The sequence below is a fragment of the Helicoverpa armigera genome, chromosome 3, assembly GCF_030705265.1.
Source record: "Helicoverpa armigera isolate CAAS_96S chromosome 3, ASM3070526v1, whole genome shotgun sequence".
NCBI lineage: Eukaryota > Metazoa > Arthropoda > Insecta > Lepidoptera > Noctuidae > Helicoverpa > Helicoverpa armigera.
The window spans coordinates 9,258,000-9,285,959 of NC_087122.1; the positions used below are offsets into that span (position 1 = coordinate 9,258,000).

The 27,960-nt window shown below is 37.1% G+C and overlaps 2 protein-coding genes across 4 annotated transcripts; one reads left to right on the forward strand and one right to left on the reverse strand.

Annotated features, from left to right (window-relative positions):
- Capt (capulet) lies at positions 1-27,960 on the reverse strand. Of its 3 annotated transcripts, none has more exons than XM_049836486.2 (9): positions 26,961-27,960; positions 13,096-13,337; positions 10,524-10,609; positions 9,372-9,754; positions 6,921-7,067; positions 6,344-6,522; positions 5,158-5,364; positions 1,108-1,311; positions 1-1,005 (listed from the first exon to the last, which is right to left on the reverse strand). In XM_049836486.2, the coding sequence occupies exons 1-9, from the start codon at positions 27,745-27,747 to the stop codon at positions 916-918; spliced, it is 2,325 nt and encodes a 774-aa protein (XP_049692443.2). In that variant the 5' UTR covers positions 27,748-27,960; the 3' UTR covers positions 1-915. The 3 variants fall into 3 exon arrangements, with proteins under 3 accessions (XP_049692443.2, XP_021194008.3, XP_049692444.2); XM_021338333.3 differs by having other exon boundaries at positions 1,168-1,311; positions 26,961-27,945; XM_049836487.2 differs by lacking the exon at positions 26,961-27,960 and adding an exon at positions 14,635-14,878.
- Positions 1,392-3,740, forward strand: LOC110378902 (uncharacterized). Its single transcript, XM_021338337.3, has 6 exons — positions 1,392-1,849; positions 1,933-2,058; positions 2,142-2,355; positions 2,518-2,798; positions 2,877-3,134; positions 3,487-3,740. Exons 1-6 carry the CDS (start codon positions 1,616-1,618, stop codon positions 3,691-3,693), a joined length of 1,320 nt encoding a protein of 439 aa, XP_021194012.3. The 5' UTR covers positions 1,392-1,615; the 3' UTR covers positions 3,694-3,740.

The window sequence follows — 27,960 nt, forward strand, 5'->3', positions numbered from 1 at the left end:
TGATCTTAAAAATAATTTTAATCTCTCGACAAATAAATTAACAAAATGCAAACTTTCAATACAGAATTATATTTTCAAAATAAGGATGATGTAATAAATAATAGCAATTCTTACATATTAACGATGTCGACAAATTATCAAATTATTTTAATACAAATTACACTGATCTTCATATTTTTAATTAAGAAATATTTAAAAAATAATAATTAGGTACAATCACAAAATAAAAATAGCATGTCCTAAGTTAAAATATAATCTGGGCGAGTTTACCCATAAGATAGACATCGATATAAAATAATGTAATGATTGATCACAAGGAAGTAATACAAGTAAGAAAATTAGACCTCAAGTGTGTCAAGCATCGGGGTTTAATGATCGCACAATTTATTATTAACACAGATAGCGAAAGTCGAGAATGCAAACCTTTCTCACTGCTGATACTCGAGACAGTCACACACCTTACAGCTAACTTAACTAACTCCCGTACCGAGCGGTACTCCAAGCATGTTACCTTCTTCACAATGTCAAAATCTCAAACGTTAGTGTAAGGAACATCTTTACATTACACACAAAGGCCAGTAAATACTTGAGTTATAGTTATTTCTACGTCGTATTAGATTTATAATATTTAAATACTACAATCGAGCGCAATGAGCAAGAAACGAAGACAGGTCTTAAATAAGATGATCGATACAAGACTAAATAGATACACATATTGCTCGAGAACTCGTCGCACGTCTGAAGGTATTTGGCTAGTTTGTGCTTCTCAGTGGATGTTTCGAGGCGAGTCGTTGTACGTGAACTAATATTGAACTAGACCGTGCAAAGTATGTTAATTTAAATAAGGAGTCGCCTCGCCTCGAGTAGTAATGAAAGCTGTGTGGACGAGGCGTGGTTCTCGAGCGCGCGGGACGCTTAGCCCGTGCTCTCCACGGGGGTGGTGGTGATGCCGCTCTTAGCCTTGTTCAGCACTGTCTTGAACTGCTCCGGGACTGGGTGCTCAGACTAAACAATAACAAAAATATACAGGTAAGTAAGATTAGAATTTGAAATGAAATCTCGAATTTTACAGAGATCTGTATTAGAAAAATGCAATCGTTTACTTACAACTTTAGGAGAAAGTTGAAAACACTTTGAAAGAGCGCTCAGCAAGCGTACTATACTCACATAGTCGCCGTTGCCCTTTGGCACGAGCACATTCATTTCTGAAGACTTAGAGCTGACGATCTCGACATCCAGAGACTCCGGCGACAGGTAGATTTGGCACCCGTCCGTTTTGTCAATCGACACCGTCGGCACCTTGCCCAGCACCTGACCAAACACAATTTCAAAATACAGCACATCTATCAAATCTATGTAAAAAAACACCCATCAAAACTGAAATACTGAAAGAAGTTCAACATAGAACTTGTCAGTAACCGTAAAATACTTTTAATTCACAAAGAGGTTTCAAGTTTTTGAAAGAAGAATTTATTTATAACAATCAGTATGTCCAGGCACGACAGAAATGTCAATGTCAAGATTTTAAAATATTTTCAAAATTAGTTTTTCGTTTTTCGCATATTTAATGCTTCCGTGTGTAATAAATAGGCTTTTGTATGAAATATACTTTTAGATGTTGACTTTAATTATAGTACTAGCAGCGGTTATCTCAGCCCTTCATTTGCGGACCCTGATCATGAGTACGGAAGACCGATCGCATCTCCTGAACAAGCACGAGATGAACGGAGCCACATGGGGTATCAGCAAGATATGGAACTCCATAATGGAACAGTACGGCATGCCCATCGCGCACTACTGTGTTAGCGTCGTATACTCTCTCTATTTGCGAATAACACTCATTAATGTGGTATGTTTACCCTTACACTTATTCACTTATAAAGATAACCCGCCAAACCCTACTCGTCTCATGGTTACTTTTATTTTCTCCAGACGATATTCGTTCTAAAATATGTGCCGACGGGATTTTATATGTACAAATTCATAAAAGACATGTACGTGACTTCTCGGGAAAGAATAAAACAGAAACAAAACGAAATGGAAGACATTCAGCTCCAGGTTAGACGCGTTGATATTCATTCAGGATCCGTCGTTATTCTATAATAGGTAGTTGTGGTTCTTAAACGTTTTGTTATGAAAAGATTCAGATAGTGAATACGAAGTTGTGTGTGCGGGACGCGGAGTTTACGGAGCGAGCGGAGCAGCTGCGGCGCGGGGCGGAGCGGCTGCGACGGGTCCGCGCGCGTGTACGTGACGTCATCGCGGCCGACGACGCGCTGCGCCGCGCGCTCGACAGCGCCGCCACGTGGGACGGCGAACACGACCTGCACATGAACTCCTCGCCGCAGGAAGAAGGTCACTCACTCCTCATGCATTTACGATCCCTACGATGTAGCAAACATTTTGTTTTCTCCTCTTTTACACTTGTACATTCTTTCACCTATCTGCAATCGTCCCTTTGCTTGAAGCATAGAATAGTGTTGGATTGTTTAGCTTGTAGATAATTTTTTATTTCAGACCGCGAATTCATAGTGGAATTATTAAAGGAGTTGAAGTACGACCATATGGCGATCCCCGAGAGGCAGTCAGAGAAGATGAGTTGCGGAGAGCACGTGCAGACAGAGCCCAACTCTCCGGAAAACAGCGTCTACTCCTCTCTCAGCGACATCGATGTCAGACAAGACTGTCGGGTGAAGATCGTTAAAGTTACCAACGTCTATAAAGTCGCTTATCTTAAGCATTACATCAAGCAAAAGAGACTACGACGAGCAACTAAACAAGCATTGTTGAAGAAAAAGGTATCATTCAGTCCTAAATGAAGTAGACCTTATTCAAATTCGAATAAACAAAATATTTAAATTATGATATTGTTTCAGATGGAAAGTATAAAAAAGCTGTTAGAAGATTGGCAAAAGACATTGAATATGGTAGTAAACAGTAAGCTGACAATTCTGAACATTGACGCTCACCCGATGGATGTGGCATCGCAAGAGGCGATGGGAGATTACTCCAAGCCCCGCGAGTCTTCCGACTCCGACAGTGATTTCAGAAACAGTTGTACAGACATGCGTTATGACGAATACAGTTTAAGCTGGGCCCAGAATCCATACAAGCCATATGCATATAACTACGAGGTAACCGCTTTTCTATTTCGTTTATATCAAATTAATACAAATACAAAAAGGAGGAGTTTTAGATTAATCCAGTCTGTGCCCAATTGTTTTGTAATCAGCACGCTTTTTGTTCTGTATTAGGCAGCACGTGACATTTCGACAGTCCCAGAGATATTTATATTTAACTAGTTGACCCAACAAACTTCGTATCGTTTAAACCTTCCCCGGACCTCTACAAACATTTTAAAACCAAAATTAACCAAATCGGTCCAGCCATTCTCGAGTTTTAGTGAGACTAACGAACAGCAATTCATTTTTATATATAAGATAGGTACAGATAACATGTTGCTCATAAGATATTTTTGTTTGACAGGATGTTGCTGAAGTAAATAGAGAGTACTACGATACTCAGGACTTCGGCGATGTGAAATATCCTACTCAACCGATGTTACCGAGCGAACGAGGGAAAGGTTCGAACATGATGTCCATCATCGAGGAGACCAACAGTCAGATAGCCATAGAGGAGGTCAAGAGTGAGAGCGGCGACGAGTACGACTGCCGCGACCTCATCGTACTATAATTTAACATTTTATATCTATATTTATTGCATACATTGTCTCAGCGAAATCGTTGTTTCATTATTCTGACCTAAATTAAATCAAGGTTTCGTTTTTACATTAATAATGACTTTGGTTACACGTATATCCCTCGAGGTCGAGCCCCGATAATGAAGGCGCTCCCGAATATTGTTACACTTACACGGCTAATTGCGCAATACATTATTAATCTCAGTCTAGGTTCGTGCTTGGGGTTCAAAATATGAGAGATTATTGTACGATATTAATTTTTGAGGCTACGTGATTCGGAAACTTGTTACTTTTAGATTAAATTCAGTATCACGTAAACACGCGAGGCATGTAAAAATATCATCTTCGCTTGCTTGAACGGAACTGATACCCTTTTCTATTAAGCTCAAAGCCGATATAAAGTGACATTGTTCGCCTCTCAATAAGAATTTAATTACGTGCCATCATCGTGATCCTTCTCCGCGATAGTGAGCACTTTGAAGCAATCTTTAAGAGACTATGTTATAGGCTATATAGGATTTATGAAACAATGTGTTAAATGAAAAATCTGTAGGAACTTCTACTGAAACGTTATACGACGCAATCTCACGTAACTTCTATGTATCCGGATATTAAAGTTCCAGTTATCGTGTTTACCATGTTAACTTTACAAGGCTATTTAACTTCTGAAGTGCTACTTGAACTACACTTGAGTCAAACACATAAAATATTGTAAAGCTGAACAGCTTTTATACTTGATTTGATTGCTAATCTTAGGGTGCGTCCACATCTGGCGAATGCGCCGCGAATGCGCAGCACGCGAGCCGATCGCGAGCTGCCCGCGAGCTGCGCGCGTGCAGTCACTGCAATAGTTCGGTGCGCCTCTTTAGCGCAACTCACGCAAGGCTCGTATAGAGCGCGCGAGCGGCTGTCCGCGAGCTGCGCGCGTGCATTTTTGTTCGTGCGCCGCTTCTACGCCGCCCGCGCGCAGCTCGCGCGCGACCTATGCGCCGCACGCGAGCAGCGCGCGGGCGGCGCGCGACCTCTGACATCTTCGATAGTACTGAGCCAGTAAACGGAACCGTAAGGGCGAGAACTGAGTGCGCGCAGATCGCGCGCCGCTCGCGCGCTCTATACGAGCCTTGCATGAGTTGCGCTAAAGAGGCGCACCATACTATTGCAGTGACTGCACGCGCGCAGCTCGCGGGCAGGTCGCAAACGGCTCGCGAGCTGCACATTCGCGGCACATTCGCCAGATGTGGACGCACCCTTAGGGACCACTGACCTATCTGAACAATTATTTTTGTGTTAGATAGCCCATTTGCCGTGGAAGGCTATAGGTAATACCTTTTATCCTGGTACACGAATTAGATCGTATTTGTCGTGGGTGAAACCACAGGTAGAAGCTACTAAGATTTACAAGTTTAAAGAAAGTCTTTGTAATCTGAAAAATAAATATTTCTTCAACTACAACTCACCTGCATCTGCACCGACTGGCAGTTAACAAACTCGATACTGGACACGAGGTTGTCGAAGACCACGGCACACTTGGTGCAGGAGTCCAGCACGACGCCATTAACTTTGCCGCGCACCGTCAGCGCCGAGTCGCGGCAACGGAACATGTACACAACGTTGTTCATGTCAGCGTTCTCGACAACCAGGTTCTGGTTGCCTTTTTGGTATTCCTGGGTGACAAAGAAGGTTTTTGTTACTTTTCGTGTTTAATCTTTATAACCGATTGTGAACTGAGGAAGAGGTTCATTTGGATTTTTTTGTATTCCAATTCAAAATTATTTATTCAAACTAGGCTGCTAACAGCACTTTTTGAACGTCAACATTTACAAAGGATAGCCCCCGAAAAGCCCACCATTCAGCACTTTCCATGTGATTTTGCAATTTTTTTAATATTTAATAAAAAAATATATTGGTGTCTTTAATACATATTGAGAAGGTATGTTGAAATTTTATTAGGTCATCATTTACACTGTATGAATCATTAAGTTATCGCTGACGGTTTTGTTAATGTGTATAGAATGTTATTAGGTGTCCCAACAACATTAATGTGATGTTTTTGTAAATAGGTAGGTATATGTACATTTAATAATGATTTGGAAAATATAGTATTTTATAATAGTGTGAATATAGCTTAATGGTAACGACTCTGTGGTTATTAACATTAACCAGAGAGTCATTGCCAACGACTGATAACATAAAACAATACAAGTGACTAACTTTTGCTCTCATATCAACAATATTAAATACAGGATTACTCATCAATGATAAACAATAAATAAGTTTAGTAATAAAAAGACAAAGTTATACCTACTTAACTAGACATAATAATGTTGTCAGCTCTTTATGCCTCTTTGAGCTTAGTTTTTGCCAAATCCTTACATTATAAATACATACATGAATAACAAAGATTGATTCTAACTACATATTTTGACGCCACATAAGATGGACGATCAAATAGGTACCTCATACTCTGCAAGAGTTATACACTTTTCTTCCACTGAGACGGGAATGGATCAGCTACTTCTGTTTAATTCTGAATACTGTATTCTACAAAAAGTACTGTATTTTACGTTAAGTCTACTAATTACTGAACTGTAACGAACTGAATACTGGTTTTTTTTTAAATTATATTTCTAAGGTGATACGTACAATGAGCCACTTCTTGCCATCGCGCGCGAACACAGGCGGCTTGTCAAGCGCCCCAGCTCCGGGCGTGGGGAGCGACTTGACGGGCGCTTTGGCCGCCGGGGCCGCCTTGAACGGAGCGGGCCCCTGTCGCAGTTGAGGGTTCTTGTGAGTCTGCATGTCGGGTGTCACCTTGCGCAGACCTAGGATAAAAGTGTTTGGTTGTTAGGAATTATATATGAAGAAGAATGCAGTAAGATTTATCTCTATCAGCTAGATAGAGATATCAGAATAACACGGTTGGACTAGTGGGTCACAAGCATGATTGAAGACGTCAGACGGTCATATTCCCAACTGACGAAGATGTTAAAATTGTACTCAAGTTTTCAGTGTTAATCGAGGTTTATGAGTGATAGTAAGAAGTCTTATCAAAACAGTTAATTCTGAACATGGCGTAGGTACCAAGTTCCTCATGATTGGGAATAACCTACATACTTCATAATCACGCTTAATGCATATCAGTAACTAAAACTCGATCAACCACCTCTCATCTTTTACCTCACACATCCACGTAATACATTAGAATCTAAACAATACGTACTGCTAGTAATGTTCTCGCCCTGGTTGATTTCGGCGAAGAGAGCGCTTCTGTCGTCGACGGACAGGTTGGAGAAGTCAGCCTCCATCATCGGGGGCGGTGGGGGCATACCGCCGGGGGGTGGCGGGGGCGGAGCACCCGCGCCTTTACCTGTACAAATACGTCATATTTAAACGAAGCTTAGAAAAAGTATCCCAAATATTAGGTACTAAATTAAATGTGAGTGAGCTACGTTTTCTAAGAATTTACACAATGTGTTACAGGAATATATTCTAGTTACAAGCTTTCGGGATTTAAATGTAAAACCGTAAATACAGTTTATATGTTTTAGCTACGCTTGAATGATAGTACTGTAGATAAAGACGTACATATTTCACCCACGCGTTCCAGAAATCAGACGAATATTTTGCCTCATTCATTAGTTACAAAGCCCTAGTAACGTTAATATTAACTACAAATCACGGAGTATTCTGTCAAGGTTAGCTGAATTTAATTTAATCTGACGTTTGAGAAATTCCTGCCAAGTTGTGGTGTTCAGGCGAGATGAAAGGTTGGATTAAAATGTCTCATCAAATTGTGCGAACGCACCAAAAGCCCTTTGAGATAAGTTCTAGAGCACTTATCTGGAATCTCAAGCAGTTGACAATCTTCCTTTATGATACCCATTGTCTTTTACAGGATCAGCAGACTTTTTTCGGCAGATTTTTTGTGCACCTAACGATATATCCCACATTTTGTAAAAAAATAAAACTTTTTTTCGAGAAAGCTTTTCGTCAAGCAGAAATTAATAAAAAATAACGTAAATAATTATTTATTTACAATCATTTTTGTGTGTCTTAGGGAGTATATTTTATCCTATGTATACAGGAAGAATTGAAACCAAAACATTTAATCTCTTTACAAAAGGTTTTAAGAGAAAATACACAACCCTTTGTCAAATATTTGAAAAGTGCGCGTACGTGTTAAGCCGTAAACTGACACAAAACAAAACACAAACAGGATCCTAGTCCTATTCAAATAAATAAGGACTGTGCCAAAAGAGACAACATTTTGATACATTTGTCATCAAACAATCCGCAGAATTAAAGGTTTTTACAATTTATTGGAACGTAATAATGAAGGAATTAGGGAAAACACAAATATAATTTGTTGATAAATTATGTCGACTCGACAAATCGATTTAAAAACCACATTAATAGCTTCTCAAACTTTCCTAATTATTGAAATTAGTTGAACGGATGAAACCTAAAAGCGAAGCATGAATATAATTGGAAGTGGCGTAACTACGAAATCTTGCCTTCGTACCTACATAATATAGGTACTCAGAGTTCAAGACTGTATCTTAAAGTTATAGCACGAAAACTTCTTGGGACCAGATGCACTTAACGAGTTATATTTCCCAGTGCAGTGAAGTAGTTTATATCACTTTATCATTTTCTTACATAGCACACACGTGTTAAGAGACAACAGACTAACCTTAACACACCATAAAAATATTAAGTATTATAAATATAATTATAGCTAGCATCTCATCATCATAAACAGAAATAAATCAGAAAGTTAAAGCGCGACATTAATGTTAATTAGAGAGATTTCTGTGGATATCCAAACTTGAGTTACGTAAACAAATTTGAGGCAAAAAACCTTAATCCACAGTTCACGAAATTTTTGTAATTCATAAATCCGTGATGATCCCACCGATATGCAGGGTACGATAAAACAGGTGTGTTTCATAACGTCAATTTAAAAGGTGCGGTGACATTGGGACGCTGAGGCGCGTATTAAATAATTCACGAGTAGAGCCACACTCGTGTCAAGTTCAACCGGGGAGAACATTGGGCTTCAAGCGGCTTTCATTTATGTACCACTTTCTGAACAAAAACTTTAATAATGTAAAGTCCTGTCATGGAGCTTGACAACTTACGAAAACAGTTTATACAACAAGTTTAGGGTAGCGATTATGGTAATGTGTTGGCTTATAAAATTATTTCGTTGTAATTGTTTTAGGAACAATTCTTGTAAAGTTCCTAATACTAAAATAGTTTCTGATCAAAATAGCCCCAAGGACAAGTCATAATGTTGACCTTTACTGAAGAAACTGATGCCTCTGGGGTAATCAACAGACCCTTTAGAATGAACAACCAGGAACAACAATGTTATTATTAGTTTTTATTTTGAAACCAAATAAATCTTGGTAGAACTGCTTGAAGGTTGTTCATTCCGCAAGGGAAAAGGTAAGAAAAGACGGAAAAGCAACGACTGTGTCGATACATTTACGTGTTATTGAGAACTTATTCAATAAATCTAGGTTGGTTGGCAGATTTATCTATTCAAAGACCTACTTACCGGCCTGCTCGCTATTCTCGACTTATCCCTATTATTCAAACATGCTTGCATCTATTTGTCTGATCGGCTTTGTCTACCTACGTAGATATAATCGTGAAATAGACTTACCAGACCAGACGAGTCCCGTGGTGTGGTACTGCTTGACGTACGCCTGCAGGTCAGAGAGCAGCTGCACCCAGGCGCGGCACCACTCCACGTGCGTCTTGTTTTTCTCCTTCCACTCCTTCAGGACTCGGTTCGTGTAGAACTGGCCAGCGTCATTCATCTCCTTGACGTAGGGAGCTGGAGTGGGAGCCACGGCCACCCATCCTAGAGCCGGGATGCTCTCAGATATCGCGGACAAGTGGTTGAAGTACGTGGAAGCACGGTTCTTCTCACGGAACTGCTGGATGGCAGAGATCTGCTCGCTAGTCGGCGCGAGAAGCTGCATCTCCTCAGCCTGGGCAGGCTTGCTCCTCGTTGTAGCCAGTTGGATGTAGCGGAGTTGCGCCCTAGTGTGTAAAATTACTCACGTGAACAACGTTTTAAACAAGTAATGGACATGATTAACTACTTGACTGAAGTTCCTCAAACATAATAACGGCGAGCACCTATTCAGATAACGTTAACAGCACATTATATTTTCTGTAATATCAGTAGAGTTTCAATATTGCTTTAACAAGTAGAAATGTGAAACATCACTCACGTGACATTTGAAATTGATTTAACTTTCAACTATCGTGTTATGTTAATAGCGATGTCACTGGTTCAGCGAACTTTATTAATTTAATAATGTTAATTTGACTCGTTAGGCACGAGTCAAATTATTCGATAACACAAACAAGTTTTGATGGAGAAATTCATGATTATACTAGAGTCCTTGCAGTGAGACTTTACATGCTTTTCATGGCTCCGAGCCAGAAAAACCATTGAGAAAGATCCACCCTTATTACGTAACAGGACTATGATGCCAATTTATTCCATCACATTCAAAAAACAATGATAAAAAGGGCGTTATTTTAGAATATTCAACAAACAAGAAAAAATTAATACCTATAAATATTAGCAGTTGTCACGGACTAAAGTCCAAATAGATGCTCTGTTTCAAGATAAGCATTACAAAGTATAGAAATGCATTTAGGTAAGTATGCATGCGTTCTAGTTTTGCACTACTGTTATTCATCGTGCATCTCTGCAGCTACAAGATTAGCCAACCAGCTACATTAACTATAGGTTTTATTCATCTGCTAGAACTTTAAACGTATGATATTGGTGTCTTACTGGAAGGCGGCGTTGACGAGGTTGGCGTGTGCAGCCACATCGCCACCGATTTGCTGCGACAGTTGCAAGTAAGCCTGCAGCGGCCCCTGTCAACAAAACATAGCGTTAAAGACGTAAATAAACCACAACAATACTTTTGTTGTTCAACTACTGAACAAAGGCTTTTAGACAGGGAAGGTCACAAGCATGGAATCCACGCTTGCATTCAAAAACTCCGCATAGATTTCCAACTATGTACTTATAGGTAGATGCAAAAAATCTCTTTGTTTAGTCTATAGATAGCAACGTGTGAGTAAACATCCAGTCTGGACCATTCTCGTCATAAATGAAATACAGCAGAAGTTCTCAGTACTCAGTAACGTTATAACTTCTATCCCTAGGGCCAAACTACTCCGAGCCGGGTAACCAGCGCACCTTCAATTAACTCAATTTATTTTGATAACCTAACTTGTACAATAGAACGAGTAAATTAAGATTAAACTCGTTATTTTCTCGACGAAGTACCAGCAACAGAGGAATAATTTAAAATTCAACGGAGCGTGAAATAAAAAGCAAAAATAAAACAAACAAAATACTATTACGAGTCTGTGTTCGAAATACGTTACTCTTGTATCAAATAAATTAAGATATCAACCTTCTTTGAAACATTTCGTCGCTATCACGTAACTAATATGGCAACAGACTGGTCACGAAAATGGATTTAGCTTTCTCTACATACAAACAACATAATATATCTTGTTTTGTTAATATAACATCAAATATCCATTTATACTTATTCACGCAACGCACATTTCATATTTCCATACAAAGGAATTGTTCATTGCTAACTCAAAGGCAAACGTTCTAATAATAATTTCATTATGTCTAGCACTTTTTCAGCCTTGTGTTCAAAGAGATAATCATAAACTCTTTTATACTGGATAAGTACTCAACTACTTAACATTATGCCCATGTGTTTACGTCCAGTGCCTTTTGTGCCGAGAAAAACAAGCAATTTTAAGTAATAACGTTAATCCGACTTTCTTTTTTTGCTGCGTAGTGTTTACGGATTCCGACTTTATTATTTTTCATGTACTGAATGAATATTCTAACAAACCTGACACTAGTCGGCACCACTTGGAAAGGTTTTAGACAAAAAACATAAAAATAGTCGCGTCGGTTTTAATTCAATCGTCGCGTCGTTTGGTAAAACAATCGGCGTTGGCAAATACTCCAACGACTTGATGTAACAGTTAGCAGCCAAAGTAAATAAAAAGGGTATTTGCACAAGGGCGGCTAGTTGACGGAACTGGGGGAAATTGAGCGGTTACATTTTTATTTGTCGGGACCCAGCCTTTGAGCGCGACGCGGTGTCACCCGACCGTAGTTAATTAATTGATACCTACTGGCATACAACTAAGACCTATCGCCACATTTAACAAGAAAATATTTTTCTGGATACTTTCTAAGAAAAATATCTTAAGCTTTTTCCATTTAATCCCATTTATGACGGTAATCCTTGTGCCAGGAAAAGTAGCACTCTCCGTAGAATGAGTCAACGAAATCTTACAAGATAAACGCCACCTTTTTCACTGAAAGATCAGAGTTTAAAAGCATTTACACGTTTTATACGATCCATAATACCATTTATCAACATGTATTTCGATAAAGCCTGTTTCCAAGTTTAATAAATGATTTATTATTATCGAACTTTCCTTTCCACTTTATAATGTCCTTCCTATTGGTTTTGCAAAAAACAAACAGCGAGCTAGAAACAGGTTATCGCATAGTTCAATGTACTTAGGTAGCCATGTATGGATTAACTTATTACAGTCCTCTCTTTATACCGTGCTTATACCGTATTTACTGTTTTCTCCGTAATGAGTCTATTGCAATATGGTTTTTTTGCTCGGTGAACCTAACACGAACGAAACCATTAAGTCTGGATAAGGAATTTAAATGCACGGTCGGTGCACATGACGAGATACAACGCTACGATGAATTCATTATACGTAGTTTTTCTATAGGTGCTCCTATTAGTGACTTAATGATGTGGATAAAAGGCTTCTAAAAAAACAAGTTCAACAAACTTATCTGAAATTCTTAACAGTCTTAAAACTTACGACTGAAATCTTTTCGTATTCGAAAAAATATATTTGAAAGTTCTGTTTTCTTCGCTATAATAAACTAGGAATGGCTGAACGCAAGATTCCACAATTCCAACCGTCAGTGAGGTTAAAAGTTTTTATTCCTCGAGCAATCCTTTGGCACGCAGTAAGGATTTCGTTTCAACATTTGTTTTTTCAAAATACTTCTGCATATCGTGTACTGTTACAATGAGCAATTAAACACAAGTCATTCATCATTTTCCGACCAACTATGTTGGGGTCGGTTTCCAGTTTTACCAGATGCAGCTGAGTACCAGTGTTACAAGGAGCGACTGCTCTATCTGATCTCCTCAACCCAGTTACCCGGGCAACCCACTACCCATTGGTTAGACTGCTATCAGACCTACTGGCCTCTGACTACCCGTAACCACTGCCAAGGATGTTCAATGACACAAGTACATATATAAATGACAATAATGAAATACCTGCACTATATCCTGGTAACCGTTAACGCTCATGTTGTCGGTTGGTTCGAAACTCAAGGGTTGAGGTGGCAGCGAGGGCTCGGAGACGGGCGAGGGCGCTGGGGAGCCCGGCGGAGTGGGCGTGCGCGCGCGCAGCAGCGGTAGGCGCTCTAGGCGCGAAGTGACGCGCTCTAAGCGCTCGATCAGGGTCTCGAGCTCAGATGCTGGGCTCTGGATCGCTGCTGCAGCGTCGGCTTCGCTACCTGGTGAACAAAAAATATATATTTAAAATAAAATAAAAAAATACAATAAAAGCTTAGGCTTGCGGTGTTTAAATGACAAGTAGTTGCAAAACTCATGATTGTGAAACAACAAGTTAAATATTTCTGGGACCCATTAATTAACGATTTCACTCTAATAAAAACAGCATTGCTAGAAAGGTTTTTCCTCATAGTCTAATAAAACTTCATAGCTGATGCTCGGTATTTTTTAACACATTTCAGAAAGAAACTGTGGCATAGGTACTGGCTAGGGAAAATAACTTCAGTATAAATAGCAACAGATCATCTGTGGTTTTAAAATAAATACTTTATCTCTCGTGTGAAATAACAAACAAGCATTTATAAGATCTTCGTCCGGTTGTCTTAGCTATTAATAGGTAATGTTACATTACCAAATCATTGTTTTATCTCACTGCTATGTAAAAAATGAAACATTTATAATATCCACATGGATGAAAACGCATATACATCACGTCTAGCATTTCATAAAATGCAGAAACGCTGGAGTAAAATAAATTGCGCGAAACAATGGCTCAGATATACAAGTCTACACCACAGACACCGCAGCCGTGGCTGGGATGACGATCCTTTATTATGCGGAGACAAATCTGTGTGCCCTATATTCAGCTATTTCTTTTCTTTCCTAAGTTTTATGGCTATTTGTTGTTGTTATTTTGTTTTTGAACCAAGCCCCTTTGAATACAAAGCGCTCGATCGACCTCGACGAATAACAAGCACATCATAAACCTTAAGAAATGGGCCTGCGTAATGGGAAATTTACACCGCCCATGACCTGACCATTTAACCATTCAAAAGCTCTTTTCCTAATTTATGACTTTTTAAAATTTCGTATTCTAAATTATCGCGTTTATTTCAGTAAATGCATGGTTAACATTTTGCTTTTTAATAATTATAACGTTACACACGTAACAATATAAAAGTAATCCTTTATTGAGTTTCGAGAAGTTTCAAGTGCGGCTAAGTGGAAAATATACATTACACATTAGCGTAAATTACTGATTCATGATTACGCCCAGAATAATAGATAACGCTGTCAAATTCTCCTGTTAGTGAAATTAGAATAAACTAAATAAAATAAGGCAGCACCAAAATGGAGCGGCATTAAACATGTACGAAGAAATTTCACTTAAAAGGGTAATGCAAAATGCTGAGGTAACAGGTGCCCGCTGTGAAATTCACTAGTTCATTTAAATATTCCACATCTCTAGCAAATCAATCATTCAAGACAACAAATGTAAAACAAAAGACTGAATAATACCCATCATAGTATTGAAGGCCTCTTGAGTCACTCTTGCAACCTCGGTAATATCCGCCGCATCTTCCTCGGAGATTCCGCGCTTTTCAAACATCTTGATGAGATGTTTCATATTTCTCTTAGTATTCTCATCCATTATAGAGAATAGTGCTACACTTTCACTGCAGTTAATCACTAAATAATCGAATTTCTAATAACCCAAACGACTCACTGACTTAGGTTCTGGTCGAACGCTCACTATCGACTGACTCACCAAGATATGATAAATATGATAACGCGTCTTTAGAGAACCGTAATCGAGCAAATAATACCTTGATAATGCGCTTGTCTGATAACATAACATGGAGGTCTTGCAAACAACTTTTACTTTTGACAAGAGTAAGCGTTACATATGTTTTTGAAACTAAATACAAACTAAAAGAGCTAAAACTTTGTGTACATTTGTATCCATCCGATCAGTTCTTTTTTTCATGTTGCTATCAAAACTTGACATATTACATAGCCAACTCCGGCTGACAGGCTTATCAGCTGTGTTTGGCTCAAACAAAATCGTGGAAGTAGCTATTTTTAAGCCCTCATAAATAAATGCTGACTTAATTCTGCTCCTAAAATAAGTTATGCGACCGAAACATATTCCGAAATCTAACATAGTATTACGCAGTCTGTATTCAAGAGAAGCTTTACTTAAATAATTCAAAGAAAATCAGAAAATTTAAATACCGATAGGCTCAATCAGCATATAGATCGTTTTCCCAAAATTAGCATTTCCCAAGAAACCGATCTCACACCGTTTATCATGACGACGAATACAGACACCGCATATAAAATAATTTCACAAAATATTTGTACGTTCAAATAAAATTGGACATCCTTTTACATAATATTACACCCAACCGAATCCAGAAAGCTTATGTTCATACAGGAATAAGAAATGTACGTATCTATAACAACGTTTTTACGGTTCAATGAGTATATCCCACTTATATTTAAAGGAATATATGATCTAGCGTATCTGCTCATAAACAAGATTTAAAAAAAAACTCACAAATGAATTTAATTTAAATTAGCTATCATCTTGAAAGGTTTATAATTAATCGTCACAATTAAGGAAAATCATTTATTTCCTCGTGATGAAAAATGCTCAAGACTTAAACATTAATAGAGAACACCGTATAAAATCAGTCACGGAAAGTAAATAATTAAAAATACTTGATTTGAAGACCTAATTATTGATTGATGATGAGATTTAATATAAACTCTTTTGCAAAAAAAGCGGGCACCTAAGCGAAATCTTAGTTTTAATCATTTTTCTGAAAATCACTTCAAAAACTTCTCAAAACACCGACGAACTTTCTGCCAGCAATTAGTCCAAAACAAGGTTTAACTAATTTCTTAGCAATTGTACAAAATTCAAATTTAGAATACACTCTTACGCATGCTTGGCTAACCCTTTTGATGCTAGAAACATACTACAATCATAAAAACCCTTTGAAATACACGTCAAGTCCTTAAAACTAAGATTTCGCTTAGGTGCCCGCTTTTTTTGCAAAAGAGTGTATATTGTGGTCTGACTAGATAATGTTAACTGCCCCAAAAGTAAAAAGCTCTCGAGACAGAGCCGAGCAATAAATATACATTTCGGCTGAAACCATGCTGTTTCTTTCATGTGACGTTATATTCATAGAATAAATAACCCTTTCATTCAAAATATTTAGTCCTAATTGCTGCTGCTTTTACAAATACATATGTTCCCAGACCTACGTAATCCAATACATAATATTCTTATCAAATTGTGTAGTAGTTGAGTTGAACATGGCAGGAGGTTAAGGAACTAGGAACATTTGTACATCTGTGTACTGTGACAGGGTTTTAATAGCTTCACTTTTGGTATACAAAATATGAATATTGTTATACAATAGCAAAATTAAGAACATCGGTTAAAATTTAATTTGAAACTCTGCATGAAATATTAATTAAACGAAATTAAATATTTCATAACCTATTTTAATATACTGCCGGGAGGTTGAATGAAAGCTAGCGTTGAATGTAAATGGGTAAACAGTTTTCATAGTGGAATTGGGTCGAGTGCCTAACTTTGAGCTGTCTAATATTATAATACTTATACCTATAATAGTGTAACAGACTTGTTTGCATTCTGTTGTTTATAATATGCCACGAATACTTTGTTTAATAAAAATGTGTTTTTAAAGAAAATCATGGTTGCATGTAGATTCAGATTAAATACCTATTGTGAGACGGCTTTTATTCACCCTACATAGCAGTAAAAAGCATTTTATCGCACGGGTTTATAGGTAGCTATTTAATAAGGCTTTGTGTAACAGGTTAAGGGGACTTAGTTTATGTCCCGAAACTTTCTTTGAAGTAACGAACCCGCATCAGGAAATATGTGTTTGCGTATAATTAACAAATGTTATTTACATAATAAGACAACAACATTAATGAAACATTAAAAACGTTGAACGTAGCTTGGAAGATAAAACTGGATACTCATGTTTATGTTAAGTCTATGCCTAGGACACATTCGTATGTAAAAATGTTACATAAAATGTCTACTTATTCTCTTCAAGCATAAATATGAAGGGTAAGAGACATTACATATTCAAGTTTAAAACACAATACATATACTTAGGGACTTACGCGATTACATAGGTATGCAAAGGCTGACAAAATCAATATTTAGACCTTCGGTGAGGTGAGGACCTATTTGAGCACCGTATGCCAATTTTATCATGATTCACTTTGTGTAGGAAGGTACACGCTTTGAAAAGTTCCTTACGATATATCTACATCGTAAACGTTGGGTCCACTTACCGAAGGTGTCACGTTATTTTTTACTTTGGTATCATGAGACTTTAGAATATGATAGATAAGATGAAATATGCGATATGAACAAATTATTATGCGTTGGTGTACTACTTGTAAAACGGCCAAATTACTTTTGCTCTGATGAGCACAACACAAAACGTGAAGAAATGTCTGCATAGTTATTACCGTCTACGTCACAGTATTCCCATTTTTCTTCACAAATAACTTGTCGTCCGCAGCAAAAGCTCATTAGCGTTAAATTAAAAAGAAATGGCTAAGCTGGATGAATTATAATTTGCATCGTTAAGCAAAACGGTATGGTTCAATAATGCATAATACCCTTAATCCGACACTTTTTAAGATGGTTTAGATGTGGCATTTGATTTTTTCTTTAAATCCATCATGAAACCGTCTATTAAAAATATCATTATCTACAAAAAAATCTTCGACAGGTATTGAAAGCATTTCATCGAGGTATTTATTTAAAAGAGTATCCAGTTTTGCAAAACTTGTCAAATAGGAAATGCCAAGATAGAAGGCTTTATGTGAAACAGCAACAGTGTAGAGTGTCTTTTGTCTTCGTAATTTTGTGTCTGTAAAACTGAAATGTTCTATGAAGTTAAAATTCCTTCCCCTAAGAATGTTGGTTAGTGGAAGAAATGGCAACATGGGCATTTTATGGTGGGCGTCTTCCAAGAGATATAAGATAAAACATAAATTATTACATTTATATTTTTCAAAAGCCCGACTTTGGCACGTATTGTATGGACAATTAGACCTCTTATATTTATTAGGTCGCATCAATGTTTGAAAACAAGCAACGTTGAAATCGCCATGTTAACTGAAACTTGATATTCCTGCAAATGTAATACATAGGTGTACCTACATAGCATAGGTAACACAAAGAACACAGTTCACAGTTCCGCGACTGTGGACTCAGCCGGCTAGGTAAATAAAACAACACTATTTTCAGACCGTTAAAACCTAGCTTTTACTATTATATTATGTTCAGAAAGATAAATAAAGCCACAGTTACGTAGACCCCATGAACCCATGAATAATTAACCTCCTTAATTATATCTAATTCATCCTCCGAGCCTTTTTCCCAAACTATGTTGGGGTCGGCTTCCAGTCTAACCGGATTCAGCTGAGTACCAGTGCTTTACAAGAAGCGACTGCCTATCTGACCTCCTCAACCCAGTTACCCGGGCAACCCGATACCCCTTGGTTAGACTGGTGTCAGACTTACTGGCTTCTGACTACCCGTAACGACTGCCAAGGATGTTCAATGACAGCCGGGACCTACAGTTTAACGTGCCATCCGAAACACAGTCATTGGTGTCTAAGATATACTTAGAAAGTACATACAAACTTAGAAAAGTTGCATTGGTACTTGCCTGACTTGGAATCGAACCCGCGCCCTCAAACTCGAGAGGTTGGTTCTTTGCCCACTAGGCCACCACGACTCTAATTATGAATTAATTTAATTATATCTAATTATGAAAGCCAATTATGTTTTCCCTGAATAGGCCTTAACTTGTAGAAACAGAATGAAATAATATAACAGCTACTTAAACCTTTTCATATTAATTGTCTACCTGCTTTGTGTCCTTTTCATTCACCAAGAAATAAAGGAGATCCAAGAGACAGTCAATTTCTGTCCAGTTAAAGACAATTATGCTGTAATCCTATTTAAAAAAGGCGTTCTCAATATACACAAAAAGCAAACTACTTTAAAATAAAGTAGTTCTTGGCCAAGGTCACACCAAATTCCAAATATAAACTGTATCCTTACGTAAGCGTTATTCACATAATGAGTAATACAATCGCTTTACGTATTTTTGCGAAACTGGGAACAGACACTTTCCACATTATTCCACATGATGTATGCCTCCGCATTATTTATTTTTGTTCTCCGATGAAATTTTATGGAGCTGAAATCATTGCCGTGATAGACTTATCTTTAAAGGTCATGAAAATCTTTCAGTCTCATAAAGTGCAATCAGGTTACTGTTCGAATGTCGCGGTCGTAATTCGGTATACAGTATTAAAACTGCTTCAACGTACTGAGTAGGTAAGTACGTACTGATTAAGAAACGCAAGTAAGTAGAATACCTACATACGTGACATATTTATACATTTTTGTTTCGATTTCATGTTCTTTGTGAGCCATCAATGCTCCTTTAATCAAAACAGAATGACTAACTTTATCGACGACTTAGTCACAAAATATTTAATGAGTTTAAAAGTTTAGCTGTCACCGGCAGCGAGCTAGTAAGAGAGGGTTCTTTATTTTTCAAGGTGTCATTAAAAGTTCTGCTATTTTAAGCTCTGGAAAACATCTCAATAAACTTTCAAAATACAGTTCTTCGTTAATTAAGAAACTCATTAGCACAGTTTATAGTAACTCGAAACAAAGATGTTGAAACGTTTATTTGCTTGTAAATAAGGATATACATATTGTTCATTATATTCCGAGTTATTTATAGGCAGACACGCACGAATGCACGCGTATAACGAGATGAAACCGAGACAACAATAATTACATTGCAGACTGGTATTATTTATGACGTAACCCGTGTAACGAACTATCAGAAGCCACAGAGCGAGACCAGAAACCGCAGCAAGGGTAAAATTCTGTTGCACTTATTGCAAATCATGACTCCTTATAACAGTTTTTTGACTCATTTTGAGCCTTAACAAGAGGAATCACAGTAAATAATAGAAAATGTTCACTGTTTCAGGCATACATCACACACTTAGAAAAAAACTCTAGATAAATACAACACAACATAAAGGCACTTCTATTATTTCAAGCGGCACGTAACGACTGAACACAAATTAAAATCAATGAAATAAAATTAATCAATCGAACTGGCAGGAACCCGTAAATGAACAAAAAATCATTTTAAAGGAAAATCGACAACAAGGTACAGATCGACCACTAATATAGAAATAGCGTGTAACGTGGTGGGTAATATTGGACCAGGAAAATATCGAAGCGATTATATCGGTTGTTATTACCTACATATACCTATATTTTACTGAAGGAAACACTACGTTCCTGGTTTTTAGTTATTTAACCAATATAGAGTGTGCTGGTTTAATATAAAACTACCGCATACTAAATATTTTTTGGTTACGGTCGTAATTAGCCCAATCCGCATATTTTTGGTATAGCGCTACTTTCTCAAAAAAGGTTTACCTAAATATCACCAAAGCAGTAAAAAACACAAATGAATTATGTTTCATTACAAACAATTAGGCCCGAAATATTTTATGAGCATAAGCTTTAATGGCGGCCATTATAAATCTAATACCTAATAGATTTTATACAACTAATTATGTACTGAAACCTAATAACTGTTATGGGCGACCCTAATAGGATGATTTGCTGTATAGCAATTAGCGTAATAAGTACTAAGTATTCTAATTAATACACAAGCATATCTATGTATATTTGGCAATTACAAGGATTAGTGTGTTGGACGTTCATTAATATCAATAGGATTAGTGATGTAAAATGAGAAAAAAACGATTTGTTTTTTTTCACTTCATTGAAAAAAAACATGAAAAAAAACTTTGCATCGTTGTTTTTTTTCTAAATTTGATTTTTTTTCTAGCGTAAGTTTTAGTTCAATTTTCAAAATTTCCCTTTCGTTGAGTTAATATCAATGAATGTTGCCAATATTTTTATGATATTTTGGTACTGTTTTATCAGAAAAGTACCGTAGATTCAAGAATAAACCTAAGACTCTATCTTGTAATCTTAAGTATTAATCTTTAACGGTAAATGCCCTTATAATTTTAGGGTTATTATGCTCTTGAAAATAACCAGGCCCAGAAAAAAAACAGTTTTTTATCAGGTTTTTTTTCAAGGTTTTTTTCACATTAGAAAAAAAAAACGGTTTTTTTGCAACACTAAATAGGATCAATCAATATTTGCACTACAAACATGCATTTTGCTTCAAGAAGGTACAAAACAAATCAAGACATCGAGGGAGAACCTCATTAGAGGGCATTTAAAAACCATCTGGCGAGCAACATACACGTTCGGTCAGCCATGTGTCAATCGTGTGACACCACAATCCTTAGTGAGTGTAGGACACCTATCGTATGACCAATCAGACCTCGCTTGACCTACTTCACTTCTTAGCTTTAAACATATAACGGCAGATATTAATCAAGGTAATGCCCAATGTTAAACTCAGACTGTCTTACGTACCGCAGTGAAATGTTTTACAATATGGAAATTTCTCTTTTGATTAAGTGAATTTTAAATGAATGAGGGGATAAAATATTCTTTAGAGAGCGCCTAGCAAATTATGTCGATGTGAATAGATGATTTAGAATTCTGATTTATGTCTGACTAGCAAAGATGTAATACATATTCTTATATTGTAAAACCTTTAGTGTAAAACAAGTTATCACGCTACATACGCAAGGACAATAAGGCTCGGTAACCTAGCCACTTAAAAGTTAAAGCACGCATCGTTTAGTATTATAGGGCTGGATTTGTACATGACTGATGTTTCAAACATTACTGGCACCTAGCTGACGCGCCCACTGGCTTGGCAACGGGATATGTCCGTGTGTGAGTATGACTTAACAAATATTAAATTCTTGACAATAAATCAATTGGTGTTGACTCCAAATTAGAGGATAGCCTGAATCAAGCCCAGGTATATCATAATTTCACACCCTACGAAGACATTATTTAATATCAATTTTAAACAGAAACAACTGAAACGAAGTAATTATGTAAAACCCTAGAAATGAAAGCAATGGCGTCAGTTGCATTTATCAAATGACTTTTCATTTAAAATGTGAAAAAAATAAAACGACTACTACTTCAAAGAGTGCTAAGAACTACTAGAGCCTCACTCCTGCAGCGTCTAGGTGGAGGCAGAAAGGTAAGTGGGGACCTCTTAACTTGCTCTACATTCCTAACCACTATAACTAAATGACATACTCATATACATTTTTAATGAGCAAGTTTTAGAACCTACATGGCCCTACCACACACTTCACAATACCCAACCTATTTCTTGCAAGGTTTTGAGGTCTTTTTAATAGGGAAATTTTCAAGGGCAACTTTGTGTGAAACGCTGTCGCGAGATGTTACGAACACTGATGTCATATTGCTTTCCAGCAATATACACTGTTCTATATTTACATTACGCTTGGGATAGGTGCCAGCTGGTCAAATTCGAACGTTTGATTCGGATCAGCAACACAGGGTAGGTATTTACATTATCAATAATGCGAGTCACAATCAATTTCTCCAAATATCAACATATTTAAAAGAAAGATATGAATATTTAATCAACTAATAGCAGCTATAATTCATTGACTTCATTTATATTCAAATCGGATACTTTCTTGCAGTTTCCGATCCGACCAGATGCCACATGCCGCTGAATTTCAGTTATTTTGCACGGACAATGTTAATTAAATTATCTTTCAGAAGTTTCTGCAACGTCGCACAATTTGCAAAACAGAAATGAAATGGCTTTCTACAAAACGTCCGTTATCAGCGGGCTCTTATTAAAAAAACAAAAGCTTGACCACAAACGGTATTCCAAGCCGTAATTCCACCTCTTTCAAGTGAAATAGGCATTCCATTGCGGCCTTTTCATCTTTCTAACTTGGACAAGGTATGGAATAGAAAGAGGTGTTAGTATCATTAGGCACTTCAAAAGGTATTCGCAACCATTTTCAATAATAAATTACCATAGTGTACCTTTAGTTAACCATAGTTAACCTTTGGAAGTAAAATAGTAAATAGAGTATGTAAGTATTGGTTCCAAATGGTGGAAATAAAGGTTATAACGTGAGGATTTAGCTACATCTGTTATTTTTGTCTTATCTAAATGAGCTCACCCACCAACAGTTTATAACTGGTAGAGTATATTTCCATAGCAACAGATGTTATTATATTTTAATGAATTTTGACATAAACAATTTGTATATTGCAGCACTTTATCCTGTGTTTGCCACGGCTTTGGCGACCGCATTATGGGATTGAATAGCAGATACCTAACCCACTTTGAATTTTCCACATGAGCAGAGCGTTATATCGCTAACAATGGCGACTGGAATCGATTGCCAGAGCATGGAGAAACTTCCTGGACAATATCTGAATACTGAATTGTTGATAGCCTTCTTTGCCAGATCATTTTGCAAAAGATTGCATATTTTGGGTGAGTTTATGCATATTCATCGATAAAGATACAAGTGTGATATGATATCTTTTATTGAAGGTAGGATAAATTGCCCACCTCATAGTTATAGATCGTTATTGGAACATCATATAAGTCATCATTTTTATGCAATTATTTTCATTAAAGAAGCTCTCGTAACTCTACAGTTGTTTAGCATAAGTACAAAACTGTTCATTCCGTAAAAAGATCTGCTCTATAACACAAATATTTGCACATTCTTTATGCACCCGCTCGCGTTATCAATATGATGGCACTAAAAGAATACATTGCATATTACATTAACACACCAAAATCATCAAGTTCATTGACATAACTAGTGTTGCCTGACGTCCGGTGACAGCCCATACATTAATAACATTGATAACCTCACGCGAATTGTAGGAAATCGTTTATGCTGGATCGTTAATTCAAACGTTTTGTTTTTATAACTCCAGTTTTTTTTCTGTATGTTTACAGACCTGCCTTATCTAGTTACTATATTAGTCACCGCTTTATTTTAAGGTTTACGAGTAAAACATCAAGCAGCTTACCAATTTCTATGAAAAACGATCCGAATAACACCCAATATTAAGCACAGAAATGATCACTTTCAGAGCACTTAACTGTTGTTTTTCATGCACTGTTAGTAAAGGCACAATGCGTGTAAACATGCGCGTGCGTCGTCGTATACTGACGGGAGCTGGGATCAACGCGGACGGATGTGTGACGATGATTCAGAGACTAAGCGGGTGTCCGCCAACCGTTCTCTAGAAACTTTACGATTGCCGAACTACATGCTCTTACGAGCGCTGCGAGCGACGTTGTATCGGTGTGACTCATTACACGATGACGTCCTGTTCATTAATGATGACAGCATACGGTACGTGTATTGGAACATGACATTAACAGCAGCCAATCACCCGTCATACAGACACCGCGCTCGATATTCGAACATCTTATACATATTTAATTCAATGTGTGGTAAAGGTTGGAGCAAACGAATTCTTTGAATTTATTTATAAAATGCATGTAGAGTAAATGCGACACACAATCAAGGTAATTTGCTAACAAGTGAAACAGTAGTATTGATCCGTGTGAGACTCACAACAAACAACAGAACATGCAGCACTTTTAGCTGTTATTTCATATTTGCTTATAATTTCTGTTTAACAACCAATAGAATCTGAAATTCAATATTGAGGATCATATAACATTGCGAGACCTTCGAAAAATAAATAAACTTCAGTAATTAAAATCGGCTCTACTTCTTTATGTAAATCATACCGTCAAGATAATTGACACCTTACTAATAATTGAATGAAACATCATATAAATTATTTTCATGTCTATTTATAACGTTGACAAAATCACTTATTTTTTTATACTGGAATAACCAAAAAGTTAAGAATCCATTTCACAGAATAAAGTTAAATTAGATGTTATCATATCAAGAGATCTTATAATAGAGTCAACAATAATGGCATGTCAGAATCTACTCCGTCCATCGATCATAATATTATTTTATGTGATCTTTACAAGTATGCTCCCTAGGGGAATAATACCAGACATGACAAAATAGGCCATGGCGTGTAGGCATTATATGTACGGTTTTCCGTAAAGGTTGAAAGGCCAGTTAGGAAATATTTAATAAACTGTGTCTTGCTAAGGTCAACGAGAAAACTTTTGGTAAATAAATCTCGAGAAGATCAAAATATGGGTACTTTCAAGTTACTTAAAGTATCAATTAGGTGATCGAAGTTTGGAGCTTTATGCAAACGATATTGTTTTAATCCCCAGCAGTGTTTCAGATTAGACGTATTTATCAGTTAGTTTCCCTGTTAGTAGCTACTGAAAGGTTAACCAGAGTTAAATGGAGTTGGTAACCAAAACAAAATTTAATCAAGCAGTTTTCCGTCGATCGGTTCTAAAGTTACAATCCGAAAATCGAATAGAATTTCATAAGCATTTATGGCTTTTTAAAGTTTCCACTTATTGCGTACGGAACGGCTTACCTATAAAGTTTACTAATTATACTTTTAGTTGAATTCATTACGTTCAGAGTTATCGGATAAACTCGTTTACATCGGAATTGAGACTATAAAATATTGTTTACTATTTGAATGATACTACGAGTAAATGTACCAATTAATAAAAAATACTAAGAAAGAAAAAGAATAAACAATCACATACATTATGTGGCTCTAGTTCCTCGCTTTTTCAAGTGTTAACGGATAGGGAAAATCAATTGTAATTTGCCATTGTTACGTAACATCTCATTCTCAAGGGAAGGGACGGACATCAGAATCTCAGTCAAATCTACATTCATTTGTTATCTTCAACTTGTCTGTTAACTGATTAACAAAAGAATTTATTTTTTTTGCATTTTGTGAAATGGATATTTGCAATACAACAAAAACGATATCCCGTTTTTATTTAAAAATTGTAACAACTATCCTTGCCTTTTCTGCTTTTTATCACAGCATTAATATTTTGTACTGTTGAACTGCCTTCGTCAATGTGTAACAAATGAAGGTGAAGTATCAATTGATAGCATTCACCCGCCATGCCGTCGTATTGATATCATAAAAGAGTTAACTCATCCATGGCTATCGCCAATAAATTGGTTTACACCCTTTATACCCTAATTGAATGACTTTTCACACCCACCCACATCCGCTCACTGAAATGTTTGCACTACAAAGAAATCGAGAACATTTCATTTTGTATGGTATTGCAAAAGAAATAATAACTTTACAAATCATCTGTTTGTGACAGGTTTCGTCAAATAAGAAAATGTCGAGAACGTATTGGTTTTCAAACATAAGAGGAGCTTGGAAAACACTGGAAAAATTATAAGGGGAGCAGCTTATTCAACCAATTTCAAGACAATAAGATCCAAATGCCAAGATATTTCCTTAACATAAACCTATTAAAATTTGAAAATAGCTGCAACAATCTTAAATTTACATCTTCAGAGGAAGGAAATATCTGAAGTTGGTGAATCAGATCCAGATACTTGGGCAGAGGCCAAACGAATCAATCGATTTTCGCTCATCATTTGGTCCAAATATCCAAACACCTTCCTACGGTATGTCGAAATGCAGGTACTACATACAGGTCTATACACACGTTTTTATTAAGCGATGATGAAATTTTAAGTAAGTAAATGTAATTTGACTTAAAGCAATAAAAATATTTAGAATTGTTTCCATACTTATGTTACTTCAAAAAACCAGGTCTGTGACGGGTGTCTCTGTTATGCTAATAAATAGTTTTTATGTACGCGCTCAATATGCCTACCTGGGTCGGCCACTACAGGGCCAAGTGGATCAAAGCGAACACGATGCTCCACAGCAGCGCGTGCAGCACAAACAAGATCCGAAAAAAATCTGTGCCTCCTTAACGCTAGCTCGTCTCTACCAACGGGTGTAGCTGGTGGTTCTCGAGGCCCGTCATTTTCACTGGGTTTGGCAGCATTCTCCTCAAACACTTCATCATCCTCGGTATCCGACTCTTGTTTACTACTGGGCCTGTGCTCTGAAATGCCATTGCTACTGTTCGTTGTAGATTTTAATATCCCTGAAGATTTGCGACGGCCTCCGGGGCGAACATCTACATTAGTCCTTGCTAGCTCTTGCTCTAGACGCGACAACTCTTCAAGAGTGGCAGAGTCGCGGCGACAGTCTACAGAAAACCGTTTAAAATTTAGACGGGTCCTGTTATAATCTACTGAATATCGTTTCCTTGTCAAGTCTTTTTTAGGAAGCACGAGATCTAAGGTGTCTACCTCTCCAGCCTCACTGATAGAATCGTGACGTGCCTCTTCAGTATTCTCCATTTTAGTAGGTTCATCAGCGGTGGTTTCAATAGATATTTTAAGTTCATCTTCCTCTATTGCAACTTCTGGTTTTACCGATTCTTCGATAGTTTGTTTCAACTCCTTTTCATGCGTATTATCGTCCTCGGAAGCCGGTAACTTTTCTTTTTTATTTTCGGTATCTGATTCTGAGTTTGAATCCATTTTTTCTGATTTGGATTTGCTTTTACTTATTTTTTTGCTCGGTCGCGCACAACAACTTTTGAACATACTTATAATAAAGAGTTTTAAAGTATAAATATCTCATTTGCAAACATAAAACGATAAACTATGCAGACAGTGTAACAATTTCTTTAAATATCTCTTTATATTAGCATTTTATAGATAAACAATGCAATCCCACAACTCGTAGTAATATTATTATGTCATGAATTGTAGTTCAAAGAAATCGCAGGCCATTCTATTGTTATCGCAAGGGTGTGT

What these genes read in the sequence shown, in the direction of transcription:
- LOC110378902 (XM_021338337.3), top strand. Translation starts at nt 1,616, where the DNA reads ATGTTGACTTTAATTATAGTACTAGCAGCGGTTATCTCAGCCCTTCAT. An exon ending in AAGCATTGTTGAAGAAAAAG is followed by an intron (nt 2,799 to 2,876) that starts GTATCATTCAGT and finishes ATATTGTTTCAG; the next exon opens with ATGGAAAGTATAAAAAAGCT. An exon ending in CATATGCATATAACTACGAG is followed by an intron (nt 3,135 to 3,486) that starts GTAACCGCTTTT and finishes TTTGTTTGACAG; the next exon opens with GATGTTGCTGAAGTAAATAG.
- Capt (XM_049836486.2), bottom strand. Translation starts at nt 27,747, where the DNA reads ATGTTCAAAAGTTGTTGTGCGCGACCGAGCAAAAAAATAAGTAAAAGC. An exon ending in CCCTGTAGTGGCCGACCCAG is followed by an intron (nt 13,338 to 26,960) that starts GTAGGCATATTG and finishes TTTGTTCACCAG; the next exon opens with GTAGCGAAGCCGACGCTGCA. An exon ending in GCCAGTCGGTGCAGATGCAG is followed by an intron (nt 1,312 to 5,157) that starts GTGAGTTGTAGT and finishes GTGTTTGGTCAG; the next exon opens with GTGCTGGGCAAGGTGCCGAC.